The following is a 19,944-nucleotide window of genomic DNA, read 5'->3' as shown; positions in this document are numbered from 1 at the left end:
AAATCACTGGGTTGTTTTTTGATTTTTATTTTTTTTTAACTATAGCATGGGTCAAAATGTCAGCATATTAAGTGGGATGTCATAAAAGTGAAAGTACTTAAAGGCAAAATTGACTCAGTTACATTTGTATTACAAACAGCAAGAAGCATCTGACTCATCAGAAGATGATTCCATCCAGCCTTTTCAGAAGGATAGGCATGACTGTACTCAGTATCCCTCAGGATGGTTTGGGATGCTGTGGGAACACTCAGAGCCCCAAAGATCAAGGGGAGCCCATTTTTCTGGGCAGCAAAGGACACCAGAGCTCCTTTGGAGGCAGGTGAGTGGTTACAGACACAGGAGAGAGGGGGAAGCTGGTTCAGCATGAAGAGAAATGCAGCACTTTTAGCAGCAGTGGTTGCAGTACATGCTGCTGAAGTGGAAGGGAACAGTGATTTGGGAATAGGAGAGGGATGGCAGCAGGAGAAAATCTGATTAGCACAGTGGAGGGGCCTGGCTTGATGGGCTGCAGGAGAGGAAGCTCTCCCTCATGTGTAAAGGAGACAAAATAACAAAAGAAGAAGATAACTCCATTCCAGACATCAACAGGAGTAAGACTGCCTCTAGAACAAAAACAGGATCACAAAAGGCAGAATGAAACCTGAGAATACGGAATGCCTAGAAGAGAATCTCAGTTTTGCAGAGAATGAAACTAAACCTGAAACACACTGGATAAGAAGAAAACCAACAGAGAGGCTGAAAAATGCAGCAAGGAAAGCTGTGAAACCTTCAGCTCTCTTGACCCACAAGGCACTGATAGAAAATTCTTGGATTAGCATTTTTATTTCTGGGATTTTTTGGGTTATTGGTAATATAACTTTGTTTCCATTGCAGGAAATATAGCAATATAATAATAATTATAGTGCAGGATGAGATTCCTGCCTGATGTCTGTAAGGCATCTCCAGGTGGGAACAGAAACTGTAATGTACCCCCACACCATCCAGAGCCATACACACACCATACATAAACCTGGATAAAGGTCACATTGTGTCACTAATCTGCTTTTAGGATCCTTCACAGCACATCAGGATCTTACTGCCCTAAAGACTTACAGACCAAAGCAAGAGCTCCAACCATATTATCTGACTAAAAAGTGGTGGATCACAAGGAGGAAAGCAAGGTGTTACTGCTGACATAAAAAGTAAGCAAAAATGAACTCTGGCAGTGGTCATTCAGAGGAAGACAGTTTGACCATTTGAAAGAAATTAACAGTAAAGCTCTATGGATTTTTAACAGAAAGCTTTTCTAATTCATCTCAGAAATCCCAGGTTCTCCTTCCCTCCCCATCTCCCTCAGAGCTGCTGTAAATGCAGCTCTATAAATACACAGATCTATGCAGAACACAGGTGTGTGTCCCACTTCTGCCTCTCCCTGTACACAAGTGAATTGGGATGATGATTTGCAAAAAGAGGAAATTCTCACTCTATATTCAAAAGGTAAATAATGACTCTGACCTACTGTTCTGACCCAAGACAGAGCAGGCTGTCCTTTATCCATCACTTACTCTCACAGCATACAGAGCAGTACAACCCAGGGAGTAAATTCATCATTTTCTCTTTCTGCAGTGTACAGGATATGGACTGTTCTACTGAGTGACTACTTCTTTATAAGATAAGGTTAATCAATAAAGATAATTAGACACTTCTGGTTAATACATCCACGTCACTGAAAAAAACCCACATTATGTCCTGCCATTCCCTGCTGAAATACAAACAAATACTGGAACAAATCCAACAGGTATAAAAATGACCTAACTGTATGGCATTGAAAAACTCAGATTAAAAACACTGGTTCACTCCAACCTGAACATTCCTGAATCTCAGAGGAAATCACATCCTGCCTTATCTCCCACAGTCTGAGCCACAAGGTTAAACCTCTGTGTTCAGCCAAAGCCTCCCTGATTTTAGTGGATCTTTGAGCAATTTGTAGCAAGTGTCAATTTGTCAAACCCTCAGAGCTGGTATTTGGCATCTGGGCAAAACCAGCTGAGAGAAAACCCAGCTCTGTTTTGGGCACAGGGGATCAGCCACACACACACAAAAAATAAATAAAAATTAATGCACCCTTTTAAGACTGACCCTTTTTCATTGTTTCTGTGGCATCTCTGCACAGCCATTATAAAACCAAAGTCTGATTAACCTCACTCTAAGCTCATAACCTCTGCCTGCTCAGGCTTCTTTTAATGCAAAGGGAGACTGAAGGATGGGCAGTTTGAGGTTCTGAGGTGCCCACACTGCTCCTTGGAGAAGTCCTTTTTTGCCATTGCACCTGTGGCACCTACAGCTTTTATTTGTAATTCCTGTGACTTGTCCCAGATCACTGCTCAGCTCTGAACAGGGGGGTAAGATAAACCTCTCCAGCTTCCAAGGAGAAATCTAGAGCCATGGACAAGCAGCAGCTCATCGGGCTAATCTCCTCTTAATCTTGGCACAAATACCAGGATCAAGTAAAGGGTCACCTGCAAGACTCTTGCAAACTTCTGGGATAATCAGACACACTAAGAAATCCTGAGACAGAAAGGAAACTGTGTGCTTGACTATCAGGCACTTCATACAGCTCCCTCTGTATGCAGTTACTGTGAGTCATGTTAAATAAATCAATCATGAGAGTCCTGCGCTGCCAGTCAGATTTATCCTACAATTAAAGGCTTGGCACAAGGGTGAGAAAACTTCATATGAGAGGTATGCAACCACACACCAGCTGCAACTGTGGGGCATTTGGATATTCAGGAGAGTAATATGTTGTTGGCAACATGACTCATGTCTCCTAGGAACCACCATTAATATTTCAGATTTACCACTCTTAAATGCAAAGCAGCTTCTCCTAGTAGTTCAAAGAACTCAGGAAAAACAAGGAACCATATTTTTTCTATATGTTTTTTTGTAATTTATTACCAAAATGAATGAGTGTATAAAAACCATTAAATGAGCATCACAATTGATGAGTATAGAAACTGAAGATTTGAGGAAGATACACATTATGAGACTTATGACAGAAATCACTTGAACAGCAATAACCATGTCTGAGTTGCCCCACTTACTATTTTATATATTAATAAATCAAGAGTTATTAAAACGTTGTATTATGTAATTATTTCCTTACCCATCACTTTATGACTTAGGTCTCTTTACCAAGAGGAAAAGAAATGCAAAAGCAAACTCCTACTTGCAGTCTTAAAAAAGGAGGAGCAAATAGGAAACAATTATCTTTCAGTATTCCTCCTCTCCTCCACCCTGACCTGTCTTTCTTCACCTGGCCAAATGAGGAGCTGGATGTGATACATATCCTTGCACCATCTCTGATGAAACAATACTGTTGCACACATCCTTTCTTCATTAAAAATACAGGTGTGTAAATAAAGGACTGATGTCATTTTAATTTGTCTTTGCTCCTAATGAACTGATTCTTTTCCATTAAGGCTAAAGTCTCATGTAAAGCTGGATATAATGGGGACAGGAGGCGTCGCCCCCATTTCCAGGTCACTCTTCATGTTGCTGAGTGGTGAAATGCAAAAGTCTGACATCTGATGAAAGGAAATGGTGTATCTGGATCAATCTCTATCTCATGTATGATTTAAAGAATTTGCCTTTCATTTTAAAATCTGATTTGAGGCTGTAGCTGTGAAAGTAAAGGCTGGTAGGGGCTGTGTAAAGCAGGCCTTGCTCCTGCATCCCCACCCTCCTTTGTCAATACAGCATAATCTCATTGTGCACCAGCCTTGCCATTCCAGTTCTGAGTTTTTCCTCAGACAGCATGGTGATATTATTTATATGAACAAGTCCACACTTGGCTCTCAGCTGTAAACATTCTTTATTTTAAGACTTCACTGGATCTTTATTAACACAAAGTGCTTCAGGGTGAACTTTAAACAAGCAGTAGGATTTAGAGGTTTTCAAAGACATATTAATATTATCTAATCTTGTAGGAGATGTTTCTATTACAACTTTGCATTTTAAAGACTCACCCATTGCATGGCAATAGCCCACACTACAGCATTCCAAGCACTGTGCTGCTGCAGTTTTCTGAATATCATGGAATAAAAGTTTGAATATTTATAAATATACTCATGAACCGTTTCAACAACAGACAAGTGGGCTTTAAGGCCTGCCAAAGGGGGCACAAATCAAGAGACAAAAGCGGCAAATAGTACATTGTTTCAGTTTCACTTGCAAAGGAAATCTAACCACATGTTGCTTTGCAAAGCACATCTCACAACCTGTAACACATTAGACTTTCATTAGACACAGACTGAGCATTCTCTGAATGTGACTTTGAAGCATGGGGAATATTTGGGGTTTTCGGCAACAGCCCAGTTGCTTTTTTTTGTGATGTAGGCCCTGGCCTGAAGAGGCAGAGAGCACCTTCTGTAGTACTGAGGGCTTTCTGCTCCCAGTGCCTCAGTTAGGGGCTAAATTAAGGACTGAGCCCATAGCCTACTCTGAAAGCACACTCCCTCCAACAAATGGCAGCTGTCTTTTGGTAAGCCCTGGACACACAACAGCATTGAGAGAAAAGAAATATGAATAACACAAGAAAGTTGTTTGGTTTTTAACTTGCTTTCCCAGCAACATTCTGAAACACACAGCAACTACTGGGAAAATTCACATTACTTCTGCACAGGCAGGATATGTTACATTGCAAATGCTTAAGAAGCCATCTTGAACAGCTGTATGTTCTAGGCTTGTGTATGTGGCATTTCCTGACCACAGTTCTTCCTCTTTTCTCTCTAGATAACAATCTGGTGAGAGAGGAGGTACAAGACACTGTGTTCTCAGACCACAAATACTTCCCTGTTTTACTCACCCTTCTTCCCCAACGAACGTGACATAGAGTTTATTTCTCTGCAGGTCTTTTCTTGAGTAGCCCATGATCTGGTTAAAGGCATCTTCTAACAAGTGATCTCTCCTGATGATTAATCTGAAGGGCAAAATTATTTTGAAACAGCAATTTGTGAACATGAACCACATCAGAAAACATCTATTTACACAGCAGGATAGTAACCAAGGTGATTTCAGAGATACTTGTTTCTACCGGATAATTTTATTCAGATCAGGAAGCTCCTGTTCTCCTCCAATGCTCTCCCTTATGTTTCAATAAAATGTCCCTTGTACAAAGAAGAGTAGCTTTGTTTTGTCTACCTTGGTTCTTCCTTAAAGTCTTAAGCAGAAAGGTCCTAAAGCTGGCATTTTCATTAAGTCTGAAATCCTTTTGTGAAGCTGGGCCTCTAAGGGAGTCTAACTGTGAGCAAGAGTCTCATCCTTTCAGTAAAAATCAATCTCTTAACACAGAAAAAGATAAAACCATGGAAAGTCACAGTACGGTAAACCCAGAAACATACATCCCTACATTATCCTTGAGTGTGTGATGGTACAAAAAGTCCAGAAGGAATGGCAATTATTTGTACAAAACCCCACTGAAGCATCACATGCGAAAACGCTATGTACCTTCTGAAAGAAAAATTGTGAAAATGAGGAAGTGTCATAAAGATCTAAAAGAAGAGGTGAAAGAATCCTCCTTACTTAAACATTTTATCCTCTGCCAAAAAAATGTGTGTAATTAGTTTCCTGAAACTTCACTTGCTCTATATTCAAATACTGCCTTCTGTGTGTGTCCATCAGCCAGCAGCTGCAGGAAGGCAGCTGAACCCACCCCAGCTCCTGCAATGGCCCAGTGGCCCTGCAGAGCTCAGTGACTGCACTGAGCCATCCTGCCAACGACATGCAAGGGGACAGCCTGGAGCTGAGCAAGCACCTGGGCAAAGAGAGGACCCAGGCAGCAGTGGAGCTGTGCTGGGCCCTGCTTTGAACAAGTCAGTGCTGCTGCCTGGGAAAGCAACCCAGAGAAAACTTCCATTCACATGTTAAACTACAGCTTAAAAATCTACAGTGTGATGGCAAATAGGTCAGGGAAGAAAGGGCAGGGAAAAAAGGGTGTAAGAAATGGAACAGATTCTTACAAGGAGCAAATGCTCCCCACCAGTTATTTGCCCAAGCATTCAGGACAAAGCCTTCATAGATAAGGCTTTAACTGTTTATGATTTCATTATATTCTAGGCAGATATTGCTCAACCTTTGCCTCTTAAGACTTGTCGAAACAACAGCATTTTAATCCCATTTCAGTTTTGCAAAACTTGTAACAAGCTCACATGAATGAAGTCTGAGCTTTGCACAGATTTCTGCAAAATAAGAGAAGTGACTGGCTGAAGGAAATTTAAAAAAAATTAGAAAACCCCTTTTTTATAACAGAGGAAATGATTAAATCATGTTCTAGTGCCTCATGGCTATGAGTTTGATAACTGGCACAAGACTTGGTAATTTACAAAATTTTGAAAGTATCTTGTGAGAAAAATTCTTATACATAACAGCACATAATCACATGATTAGCTAATAAATGAAGAAGGGAAGACCTCACTCCAAGTACTCTACCATTCCAAGTTCTAAAATAAAAATACCAGCTGTTTTTTAAGGCAATCCTTAGAGTTTAGTAACATTTAATGTATGAATCCTCTTTACTAAAGAGGACCGTGGTATCAGAACAGGCAATGATGTACAAAAGAGATGTCTATCTAAATTTTTTTTAGTGGAAAAAGATATGAGAAAATATAACTGTTTATATCATAATGGAAGAATTCAGATGCCTCCTGTTCTGCAGGCGTCTTCCCAAAGCCCCAAAGCTCCTTTTGGCACTGTATTGGTAATATTGTCTGTACAAAAACATAGTTGGAGGAAGCACAGAGGTGCTCAGAACTTGCTGTATCCTCTGCTATGAATCACATACTGGCATTAAGTCTTTTATTACAGGTTTTCTATTCCCAGAAATGCCTGGGTAACCGTAACATCTGCATTCCTTCTAATGGGAAGAAGCTTGCAGATGCGCGAGACAAGGCCAGCTGCCTGAAAAGAAATCCAGTTTCATGAGATGCTTCAACCTACTTCAATTTCCCTGGGCCTTGTCCATATCCTTTAGTCTCCAACTTCCTGTAGAAGTTCCTCAGCTTGGCTTCAAAGTCTCTTTTGTACGGAGCTGGAGCTCGGGCGTTGGCACGCTGAGTACCTGCAGGGAGCAACAGGCACAGAATGAGCTGTGTGACACCAACTGATGGATGTCCCATCTGCTCCTGGAAAGACTCCTTCACAGCAAGAGATATGCATGGTATGTGTTTGGTTTAGTCACCTTCATAAAGAGTAAAAGCTGCATATCTTCAAATCTGCTCTGCATCCAAGACTTTTTGGTTGCTAACTTCCAATAGTATCATCTTTCAAAAGTAAATCTTAAAAGAGTAAATCCAGGTCAATGCAAAAGATGGATTTTAAAAACAACACAAGCGACTAGAAAGACTTTTTGTTTTTCAAGTAGACTTTATGTCTTACCTTTATAATAGTTAATACAATAAATGTTCTGTTCTGGTTTTAATATTATCAGGAAAACAACTACTCAGAAATGAAGCAAAAATAGGCTGGACTCTGCATTGCCCATGTTGACTACACCAAGAGGAGGAAGGAAAATATTTGGAAATTCCTTAGTGGAAGATTTTCCCTGGGGAAGTAACAAGGAAGAAAAATATAGGAAGAATGGAAAGACTACCAAATATAAGTTCGTGGAACTTTTAATCTGTGGCTGCAGAAACATACATGATGGTCATGTAAGTGAATTTAATTTTGAAAAACTGGTTTTGAAAGTCAATTTCTTAAAAGCAAGAAGAGGTGAGATCTTTACACCAAAAAAAAAAAAAGGCATGCCCTACAACTGCATGTACAGTATATACAAAGTAAGTGTTTAGTCTGATCTATTCTGAAAATGGCCATCATTAGGACTTCCACTGCCTCCCTGGATAAATGACTTCCACCGATTTGATTGCAAGGCAGGGTGCCAAGGAGGCAGTTAAACTCCTTCCCTGCATGGCTGTGTAGACACCCCACAAAAAATTTGGATGATGTTTAAAATTTTTCATGCCGTAAAGTACACATAAGTTGCCAACTACTTCTCTGGAACTAGTGGTCACCTGTAATGCACTGAAAGCACAAATGAGCTTTTCTGCAGAGTTCCGTCTTTTACCTCAGTTCCTCATGCAAGTTTGCTTGTGGCTCACTGCATGAAGCTAAGCCAATACAGAACATTGATTGCTACTGTGGGGGAAGGCATGGGAACGTAAGGTTTCAGGTAAAACAAGAGAGGAGGTGCATCCGTTCAGCCTGTGGGCAGAGAAGGGGAAGGAGAGCAGCCACAAAGCCCATGGGTCTGACAGAAAAGGCGACAGCACATCCTGCGGAAGTGGGGGCTGGAAGGAGCTGCAGAGTCTATCTCTGCACAGATCAGAGCCAGTGAGCTCACAAACAACGCTGAATGCCATTTAACAGGTCTTTAAAAGACCTGTCCAACCAGAAAGACACTTGGCACTTGTTCCAGGCTTCAAGTGAAGTGTGGGAGGATAGTAAATATCATGGAATCTGCAGGGCTCCAGAAGGAACATGAAGGATCCCTCTGAAAACACAGATCGATCGTGGTCATTGATTCTTCTATAGTGGTTTTCTTCTTTTACTGAGAGCACCAAGAGCTTCTAAAGGCACACTGAGCTGAAATCTCCTGAAAACTTACAGAAACAGTAAACAAGCCTTTTAACTATTGGCCTTTCCCTCTCTTGTTTGTTTTCCTTTGGGTCAAACAATGTACAAAAATGCAGTCACCAGAAAAAGGCAACAAAAATATACTTTAATGTTAACCCCTCAAGGAAGCTGGATTTTTTGAAGGGTACCACAAAACATGAATCTGATAACACATTACTTCATGGTTCAGAGATCAGCATCATAATATTCTGTCAGCACATGACAAGTCCTCACTGCAAATCAGATGCATATGCCAAGAAATTCCTGGGCAATTATAGTGATTACTTCCGCCTTGGGAACAAAAGATGTTAATGGAACAGCTAAAAACCACCAGTGATGTGATAATCATACTTGATTTTCAAAGAGGTTATATTCTAAAGCAGATATAAAGAGTAGCTTCATGACTATTCATCTTTTCCAAAACAGAAAGTACAAGTGATTGTGACTGATCTGAACAATGGATCCTTAACACCCCACCTCGTGCAGTGCAGCACAGCCAGCTTAGCTGATGAGAAAAAACAGAGCCTCCATAGAAACATGGGCTATTTACAATTTCTCATCAAAAAAGTCATTTGTACACCAACACAAACATGCATGCTTGCAGACTGACAGGGAGATTCAATGGTCTCTCTATATTTTTCTATGAGCCAGAAGAGAGATTACAATTTTAGGGAGAATGAGACTAAACCCACCACTGTTCCTTCTCTACTGTCTACTGCTACTGTGAGTAAATGAGAATATCACATGTAAAAGACTCAGTGCATTTTGGAATTACTTTGTTGGAATGAAGCTATGCGCAGCACGCTTTGGTGCACATACCAGTGATTAAGAAATCTTAACTCTGGAAGCCAAAACTAGTTTTATTTATAAAAGACTGCCAGGTTTGCAGTTGAAAGTAAGACGCATAGATGCAGATCATTCCCTTCTTTTCAATAAAGGGAAACAGTTATATCTAAACTATATACATACTGAAAGTATTAATAAATGTGAATATTGTATTTCACTGCTTCACAGAAAGCCTAAGATCATTAAAGTCTTCAGATAGTTTCTTCAGAGAGATTTTACAGAGGTCCTTTGTTCAATAGCAGGAAAAGTTACCGCATGTTTGTGAATGCGTTTAATTTGATTTCATGAAAAGGCAAAGCTTTTTGTTATTGTGGACAGGCAAATGCCCATGAAAACCACAGTTCTTTTTCTGATAAAAATTTCTTGTTGTCTGGAACTACCTAGAGCTGCCTACACCCTAAATGTTCTCTATTTATCTATATTTTTGTTATCAAATTTGTAGAAATCCCCTTAAATCACTTCCGATTTATCTGTTATTTTGAGGAAACTAAGCATAGCAACATCTATCAACGTGGCTTTCAAATGGAACTTGTCATACTTGCAATGACTTAGTTCTGATCTGCAACTCAGAATTTGGAATATCAGTTTCCTTCCATTCTGACATGAATATTCAGACAGCTGCAGTATGCTATGTTTTGAACTTGTGTTCAAGTACAACAGGCTGGCTTTTATACATAAAATTGACCCTCATGGCCCCACAGCCCCATTACATTGGTATTTTAATGTACAACTATTAGATCCATGCTTTAAATCTCCAGGCATCAGGATGCTGGCATGAGCAGTCAGTTAATTGTTTCACACCAGTGAGAAACAAGTCTGCATGCTTTTTTACAAGTCAGAACAAAATCAAGTTGCATACACCCAGCAAAGCATCTTGTGAGCCCAAGGCAAAGGTTCAAGTCGGACAGTCAAATGCAATTGGACTTGTTGACTTTGCTCAAAAGTCTAGATCTTTGTCTTATCAAGGACAAGAAGTGGTTTCATGGAGCCCCTGCAGAAGCTTTGCCTGAGCAACTTACCTGGAGAGTTCTGAGGTGAAGACACCGGCGAGCCTCGCGGGGACTGGCAATAGCTGGGATGAAGTAAGGCATGTGGCGGCACATATGACATTATTTCCTCCTCAAACAAGCTGGCAAAAAGGACCAAAGAAGAAAGAACATATTTATTTGAATAAATGGCAGGTTTCACTTTCTAGGGATAAATTTCTAGTTATTAACCTGCATTCTTTGGTAGTCACCTATTTCCACTATGCGCACTTAAGAGTGCTACAAAATATTTTACTGCCATTTCCTCAAGCAGATTTTGAAAGTACTGGAAAGCAGTAACTGCTATTTGGGTATTTGCTCTCAAGGTTAAAATATAGTTAATCAGCCTTGAAAATTCATGGGCCCCCCTCTTTGGTGTTTTTTTTTCTTAATGTTCTCATTACAAAGGGGTCAATAACCTTATTCAGAAACATTCTAAGCCTCCAGGATTAAGAATCACATCTGAACTTGTTAAGTGTATTGACTGGTAAGCTTGTTAGCACAACATTTTATGTTTAATAACAGTCCTGCTGACCCAGGTATCACATCTAGCATGTTCAAGCTCAGTTACTTCATGCTTCATTTATAACTGATACACAACTTTTTAAGTGAAAAAACTCAAACATTTTGCAGCCTAATCACTGCATCTGTGTGTGTGTATGTATGCATATATATATATATATAAAAATTTCAGTCTTTCCCAAATTTGACAAGCAAATCCAAAAAGGGACAGAATATCTAATGTCAGAATGGGTCTGGTATAAAAAGGTATTTTGAATGTGCAACATGACACAAATAAACTGCTGCAATAATATGTTAAAATTATTTTCAAAGATTGACCTATAGAAAGAACGGCAAGCCAATCTTATACTATCCAGTGCAATGAAAACAATGCTCAAATAAAAAATGCTTTTTACTCAGTCTGTTCACCGAACAAATATCTAGACTTTTTTTAAGCGGGTCCTTTCTGACAGCTCTTTTTGCAGTCATGGCCATGTGATGTTTTCCTCCAAGTTACACATTTTAAAACGTTTTTTAAGAAACAATATTTACATTTCAAAAAGGCCCAAACATAGATTTAAAATGAGATTTTTAATAGCTGTAATAACTTGGAGATTTAGGGACCAGAAAGGATTATGCAACCTGGCCTCAAAATACAACTGCTAATGTCAATTCTATTTCACTAGATTCCATTTTAAAGGTACCCATGAACTTCTTGATGCATTTTTACAGTGGATGAGAGCACAGTATCAAGATAGAAGGGTTTAATTTTAGCAAAAAATCTGCCTGATTTTTCGAGTTAATAGCTTAAATGAAAAGTAGTAAAGAATCAGCTTCCCATTTTCTGAAGTCTAAGAATATTGCCTTCACTAAAGGGGACAATGCTTGACAGCATAGTGAAGAGGTAAGAGAGATATTAAGTAATAAAAAGACCTCTCAAGTATGTGCCTTTACAAACAGGCACTTCCCAAAGCACAGAACTAAACAGATGCAGTCTAAAAGTAGCACAAGGCTCATTGTTGAATAAAGATCTGAGCTGGACCACCTTTCTAAGCATCAGGGCTGGATGCAACAGGACAATTAAAGGTGGCCTGGGCAAACCTATATGAATCACAAGTAGCTGAAGGTCGCACTTGAAAAGCGTGACCTTCAACTACCATCTAGAACTGAACGTGATGAAAATAAAACCTGAGCCTTGAGCTGTAGCTCTCCCAGCTGCAACTCCAGGGAGGGAAAGGCAAACGATTGGGTGATACCATCAGCCCACACTGCTCACTGAAAGCTCCTGAACAGCTGCCACAGGGTGTTCCACATGTGCATGGGCAGCAGCAGTGCCTACCTGAGTAACATGACAAGGTCTGCATCACTGGATAAACGCACCAGCCCAGGGGTTCCCTCTGTCCGGATGAACTGGATCTTCTCCCTGTGTGAGCAAAAAAAAGGCTTTCAAAATATCTTTTGCAAATAAAGCATCAACATGTACCATAGCAGAGAGTATATCAGAAATCTCTAGGTTATGGTTTTCCCTGCTTTTTTTCTCTGTCACACCAAGCCCATGTGAGCAGTAAAATACTACAACCAAAAAGTTACTTTGTTCTGAGGAAGGATGCTCCCGTTGCCCTCATCTCTTGAATGCTCATGTGTTCATGCTCTTGGAGGGTAGACACCCAAAGAGTAAAAAAAAAAAAAATCAATCCCTCAAATTCACACTCAAGTCCATGTCTCTGAATTCAAAGTAGGAGGCTGAACTCTTTAAAGAGTTCACTGTCTCTTCTGAATCTCTAGACAAACGCAAGCCATACATTACAATGCATACTTGCGATTTTAAAGCCAGTGTTTTCATACCACACTGCATTTAAGATATCTTCCAGTAAAAAAACTGCAGTATTTCCCCCCTCTATTTCATCTAAGCACACATCCTTTCTCCTAGACCCAGTCTGGTCACTGTTGTGGAATCTATGCATCCTAAGTTCTGAGCATGGTAGCACACATAATTTTAGGATCTGAATATAATTCCTTGGATTCTTATTATTTTTCTCTGCAGAGCCTTTCCCTGCATTCTGAAATACAAGTACATCCTTCATATTTTTTCTTTATCAGTATGATAGTACAGTAGAGATACATTCTAATTTGGCTTTACACTTCTGGAGGAAAAGAAAACAAGAATCAAACCCATGTAGTAAAACCTAAACCTAGTCCCAAATTGAAAGGAGAAAACCCCCAAACAAACAGAAAAGACCTCTGTGTTAGACCAGCAGCATTAGCTCAGCTCATAGGTCTGTCTACCCCATGTCCTATTACCAACACTGACAAGAAGGTCAAAAACACTCCATGCAATCGGCAGGGCAGGGACATCAGGACACTTCCAGAGCCCACTTCACTTTACATCAGTGCCCAAATGGCAAGGCTGGAGGAAATAAATGGTGGATTATAAAATATATCCCACTGTTTGGTTGGCAGCAACACCAGAAACCAGAAGGACATTTTCTGGGTTAACTAATATATGCAGCCTTCCAAATGAATGCAATCCATGACTTCCTAGGGTTACCACTGAGAGTTGTGATTTCAGTGATTTTTTAAAATATATATGTCTTTTACCTTCCATTAAGATATAAATTATATTTAATGTACAACAGGTGTCTTTGCCTGAAGCCCTTTACACTATTTAGCAGCCTCTCAGATGTACCTGCAGTGGCTTGGAAGAAGATTTAATCTTGGCAACATGCCTAACAAAGATATGGTAAGTATAATGTTCTCACTCCACCATGAGATCTCTGAACAGCAATTTTCTACATGTAGTATACTTTCACTTTATATTTTAATAGACTCTCAACTTCTTATCTCTTCTTTCTCTAAGGTAATGAGAAATTATTTTAGACAGAAAATGTCAGAGATCTTTTCAAATTATCTTTGTCCTTTTCCACTGGCCAAATACTGATTTTCCTCCTCACCTACGTAATAATTACAATAATATTAATAATAGGAATATTCAATATAATTATAATTTCACTTCAACTGCACCAAGGTCCTCAAAGGAAGAGATTACTGGCAGTTGTACTAATCACTATTTAAAAAAAAATACACAAAGAATTTATACTGGAGGATTTTAGTTAGGTCTTTATTTTTCAGGTGTTACAGCAATGTCCATGGAGTTGCTTAGTCTCACAATGTGTCAAATAGACATGGATTCCAATAATTTGCTAAATCAGGGTCTTAAAAAGACTAACCAGGAAAAATAAAACTGGGATCTTTATAAAAATTAAAATCTTACTGAAGCATCAGCTCTAGAAGGGTATAGGAGAAGTATAATGGAAAATAATTTACCTTAATCAAATTACTAACTTCAAATACTAAAATTAGAACAGAACCATTCAGCTTAAGAGAATGGCTTTTCTGACCAATCTCATTCAATGTAAAATAAAATTATGTTCATTAAAACCCCAATCATTCTGCTGAAAAACGTCAGTTAAGGCATGTATCTTCAGTCTCCTTCCAAAGTAAATGTACAGAAGGACATATAATCTCAAGCAAATTAGGAGGTACAGAAAATCCTCTGATATTTCATTTCTAATCTGAAACCCATCTTTTCTTGAGAAATCAAGTTTGTGGGAAATTATGAATCTGTAATCAGAAAGCAAGGTTCTGCTAGAAGCAGAATCGGGGAATACCAACAAGCCTTGTGAGCAATTTGAAGTCTAATTTGTTAAAAAAACCCACAACACACATGAATAAAATTACACCAATTACTATCAGACTGAAGGAAATCAAGCACCCTGGGAAAAAGAATACGAAGCAATAAAACTACAAGCAACCAGAAATTGTTTGTATGCTACTTCCCAGCAGATTTTAAACCAAGCCTGGTGGGAAAAACTTGCCTGCAGATATGGGTACAAGTGTTTTGGCATGCTGAGAACTGCAGACTTCTGCTGTATTTTCTAGAGAGCTTGTATTCTGCTAGTGTGTTATTTCAGATTTGGCAGCTGGGATTTCTTTAGAGGGTTAACCATGTCTTTAACACAGAAGTCACATCACAAAACTTGTTACACTACACACAGGGAGACTGCAAAACAGGGCAGCTTGTTGAATCTTGGGAACTTGCAGGACACAGAGGAAAAGGGAAGTAAGTAACACGGAACAGAAGAAAAATGAGCACCAGTGCTGGCTGCCATGCCAGACAGTGTGGGTAGAACTCTGGAACACAGCATTGCACAGGAGAGACACTGCCAACAATCAAACCAAGTTTTAAAATGTAGCGTCCAAGAAAGGATAGATACATTCATTTCAGTTCCGGTCACTACCAGCCAAGTTGCTGGTGTTTCCATTTCCAAGTCTAAACAGATGAGGGAGTTACAACAACCACACAACATAAGATCATCCTTCCTCAGATCTTGTTGCACTGTGCAAAAATCTGTAGATACCCCATTTTGTAAATTTTGGAAAGACAAAAAATTCGGACTGATGTAAGATTACCTCCGGACGTCATGAGGTCAGGACAGCCTTTCTGTAAATGTGCTTTGCAAAGATAAGGACAAATCCAAATGCCATTCTGCCTCATGCTCCCAGCTAAATGAATGGGCACATTTGCTGTGCCATCCAGCTGTCTTGGCATATTAGGAAGACATCAACAAATCTCTTATGCCAGTTGTTCCAAACATTTTCTTGTCTGCATCTTTATTTGATAATTAAACATTACCTCTGTTCTCCTCAACCTCGTTATAGCAGCCTGTTACACAGAAATACAGTAAAGAACTATTTCCCACAGCTTTATGAATATACTTGAAGTCACCAGAAGTCTACATTCTGTTATGTTCCACTGTTAATTAATGAAAGTAACTAACTGTAATTAGCATTTTTACTGAAATGGGAATAGCAAACTTCACTAATTTTCTTACCTGAGTGAATGATTCCTGGTAAGATCTGGCTGGCGCTCTTGTAGAATTTCAAAGATATTGGGCTGCCGCAGAAATGCAACTATCTTGTCATTGTAAGCTGAAAGCATTAACAACAGTATCATGCTGAAAAAAGGAGATCCCAAAACAAAGGACGACATTCCTTTGAGTCCTCAACAATAATGACATACTTCACCTTGACAGTTTTGAGTTTAGAAGTACTGGGTTGATACTTTTGTATGTAAGGCTACCAATTCTATTGTTTTTTAAGGAACACACTTGTTATGACTATGAACCAAATCTCATTGTGACATATCCTTTCGAAACAGAATAACGTAACAGAATTATGCTAACAGCTATAATTCTGTTAGCAATTTCTATTATATTTTAGCACTTACACTTTTAGCTAAGGCCAAACCAGAATATTTATTGTATGTATAAAATTGCAGAGACCTTGATTTTCACTGCATCTATTCTCAAACATTAAGCAGCCATTGGAAAAACCCATATCAAATCCTCATTAATGGCTGATCCTGTGAAGCATGCACATCATGTCCATGGCAAGGGGGAGGATTTAAATGGGCAGAGGTTTTCAAGTAAACACACCACAGTACAAAGAGTCAGTTAGAGTTAATCATGTTAATTTATCTTGATTTAGCACAATGTGACAGCTGTTAGATTTAACAAGCTACATTCTGTACGTGGTGGCACAGAAGTCAGTAACTCTGTGTGTATGTAACTGAGAACAGAAGTTAAGCTAATGGCTAATTCCAAGCTGATTAACACTTTCTGTAATCCTGCCAAAACAGATGCTCACAAGTTGTGGGGAAAAAAAAAAAAAGTTAAAACTCTGGGAATACACGGAGTCCAATTAGGACCCAATCTGACTCCCTGGCTTCAGTTCATCCTGTGAGCACACAGAGTATGTGAGCTAGGAAGGTAAAATACATCACTTATTTGGTTCTGCACACTTCCAGCTCTGACAGCTCCAACTGAACAGTGGGGAAATGCTAATGGACAGAAGGATCATAAGAAATGGCAACTTCCAGCCATCCCAAGTGAATGGAAACCCCAGCAGTGCACCCTGCCATGGCCCCTCAGTGATGGAGAACTCTGAGCAGAGGCTGGATGCTGACATACCCACTGGAACCACATCCTGGTACTGAGCTCTGCTGACTGTGTTAAATGTGCTGGATGGTCTTGGCAAAACGGGGGGTCCTGCATGGCGGGAGTCCTCTCCGACCTGAAAACGTGCAAGCAACCACAGTGAGTGTCTCTGTGCCAGCACGAGCACTCAGGTACAGAAAAGTGAGAATTTATATGGCTTAGAACCAAGCACATGCATCAAGGCTTTGCTTGATCACTATCCCCAGTAACCACTGCAGCAGGAAGCAGGTGTGCTGCTAGGACAGGTACTAGCAAGACATACTGAGCATATAGCATACTGAGCCTATTAATAGGAAGAATCAAAACTAATGCAAAATTTACTGCTATTTTTAAACAGCCCCATTCTGAAAAGAGACCCAAAAAAACCCAAAACTGGGATATCTTTTTTGATTTTGTAATTTAATTTTGTCTTTTGTAATTAATGGACATCTTTATCTACATGAAAAATTCTGGAAACCAAATTCTGCTCCTTCATTAGCACCTCTATTACCCCTGTGCATGAATGCAGTTTCCCTAAATTTGAAGTGGAAAGAAGTTTGTGGCTGAAGCCTCAGAGGAGAATAAAGTGAGTTCACATTCAGGCACAGCGAACAAGTCCAAAATTGGTAAAAACATGGCTCCTAGAGTAATTCAGAAACACTGTTCTGTTTTTCTTGTATTCACCTTCTGGACTTAAAAAAATTGCATATGAACAATTTTTAGGGTAGAACCACAATACAAAATTGTTCTTAGAGGCATTTGTTATGTCAGGGCAACTGCTGTAGTTAACTGCATCATGAGGTTTCAGATATTTCTCAGTATTCAGTATTTTATCTCTATAGAACATTCAATCAACCTCTTTTTCATCCTGCTGGACCTCTTTGTTTACTTCTCCATTTATCTGCCTACATGTAATGGTAGGCATTTGAACTGCACTCCCAAGCTCCAAAGGTCTCTAAAACATCTAACTGCAAAAGATCAAATAATTATAAAAGGTTGCTTTTGAATTCAGTCTCTGAGATCACAAAGCAGCAAAAGTCCCAAGACATCTCCCAAGACCTTTTTGCTCTCTCATAATATTCTTTCAGAAAAATGTAGAATTATTTCCTGTTAGGCAACGTGCTGGAAAAGGAATGCCATTATTATTAGCTCCAGCTTCACACTGTAGTTCAGCTTTAGCTAAAAAGGCATTCCTTACACTGGTTCATGTTTGCTTTAGAGCATCTCTGTAAAAACTGGGTCAGTGGCTTCAAAACATCAAAGTTCATGGCAAGTTAAAGCCAAAGAAAGTATTTAGATTTTTTTTTCATTAAGTACTCATCTTTTGCAATAGTGTACACTTCCTTTATGCAATAGCTTAAAAATAGGAAATAAAAATGCAAATATGCAATATGCAATACATTAGCCCTGAAGTGCAGAGGAAAAACTGGTGTTCAGGTTCATACATATGTAAAAAAGAACATCATTGCATCATTAATACTAGAATGGTAATACTGTATGGAATTGCTATGCTTGAGATTCCTATCTGGAATTATACCTGGAATTAATTCAAGTAATAATTGTAACAATATCAAGGAAACACTTCTAAAATTGCATATAGAAACACTGTTTAAGGAATTTCATGTATCTAGATGGAGTGGGAAATTTTGACAGGTAAGCACTACTATGTATATGAAATATTTATGATCATTTCTTGTTGGATAAACTATACTTGTTTTGCAGCACTGACAACTTCAGGAGCATGGTTGGGACAAATACCTGTTTTAAGTGCAGAGCTACTGGATGCTGCTTAAAGAAAGATAATTTGGGTGCATATTGGGTAAAGTCAAGAAAAAAAATTCTGCTCTGCTACAAAGCAATCAAACAGAAATACTTGCTTTACCCTACTCAAGATCTAAATAGCAATATGAAGGTATATAGGTTCTTGTCTTATACACAACATCACAAAACTGATGGAAAATGCTATTTAAAACCATTTGCAGTATTCCTGACACAGGAGGGGAGCTGACTAAACCATGTTCACACAGGATGTGACGAGATATGCAACCAGCGCTGTGGCACTTGTTGCAGCTCAGTGGAAGCCCTGGTAGAGAAGTGGCAGACAAGATTCATGTTTGCTCTGAAACAGAGGCCTGTCAGACCTTCATCTGGCACAAGACTGAGCTAAGAAAAGGATAAATCAGATAATTTCTCTTGCTATTCTTAATTGTATTAAGTTTAATTGCTAGCATGGAATAGCCCTCTCCTGAAAAGACAACCTACAGCCAACAGTATTGAGGTTTTTAAATAAAGTACAACTGAAGTCCAAGTCACTGCACGCACACAAGGTTACAAGTATAAGGAAGTGACAACAACACTATGGGGACTGGCAGTGAAAATGGTGCACGACAACATAACAACAAAATACTGTTTTCCATGTACTTCTGATGAGAAAGCAGAGATTAAATATTTATTCAAAGGCATATAGCAGTCTGATAAAGGCTGTATGTGGTATGGTTTTTTTACACTTCATGGGAAAGCTGCAGAACTAGATGTATAGTCTCACATGCATCTTTTCCCCCCTCTTATTTTGCACAGTTATGTATGAACACACTTGGCAGACACCACGCTAGACAATGCACATTTTGTCAGTGAAAGACTGGATACAGGAATCAGTAATCTGTAATCAGATGCTCTCCTGTGGTTAAGTGGGGTTACTGCGAATTCAAAATAAGAAAAACTCATGTTTGACATTTTTCCTCTGAATTCATACACGTTAAAACCAACAATGGCTATCAGAAAAAATAGTGAATCCTTACAGATGAGTGGTGCACTGTTACAGAAGGATCATGCTCCTCCCCACATGGAATGCTGTGAAAGGGGATGGCGGTGCCCCCGAGGAGGAGGAGGCCCAG

General features: G+C 39.3%; 1 protein-coding gene across 1 annotated transcript in view; it reads right to left on the bottom strand.

Moving 5' to 3' along the window:
• Positions 1 to 19,944, bottom strand: part of HECW2 (HECT, C2 and WW domain containing E3 ubiquitin protein ligase 2) — a 114,270-nt gene that overhangs the window by 29,215 nt on the left and 65,111 nt on the right. The window contains exons 14-20 of the mRNA XM_005415962.2: positions 19,941 to 19,944; positions 17,045 to 17,151; positions 15,908 to 16,004; positions 12,355 to 12,438; positions 10,509 to 10,618; positions 6,973 to 7,093; positions 4,844 to 4,957 (exon numbers count right to left, since the gene is read on the bottom strand). The exon at positions 19,941 to 19,944 is cut by the window's right edge and continues 127 nt beyond it. Coding sequence (XP_005416019.1) covers positions 4,844 to 4,957; positions 6,973 to 7,093; positions 10,509 to 10,618; positions 12,355 to 12,438; positions 15,908 to 16,004; positions 17,045 to 17,151; positions 19,941 to 19,944 — 637 coding nt within the window. The remainder of the gene's footprint in view (positions 1 to 4,843; positions 4,958 to 6,972; positions 7,094 to 10,508; positions 10,619 to 12,354; positions 12,439 to 15,907; positions 16,005 to 17,044; positions 17,152 to 19,940) is intronic.

The sequence above is a fragment of the Geospiza fortis genome, unplaced genomic scaffold, assembly GCF_000277835.1.
Source record: "Geospiza fortis unplaced genomic scaffold, GeoFor_1.0 scaffold112, whole genome shotgun sequence".
Lineage (NCBI taxonomy): Eukaryota > Metazoa > Chordata > Aves > Passeriformes > Thraupidae > Geospiza > Geospiza fortis.
This window is presented reverse-complemented; position numbering and strand designations above follow the sequence as displayed.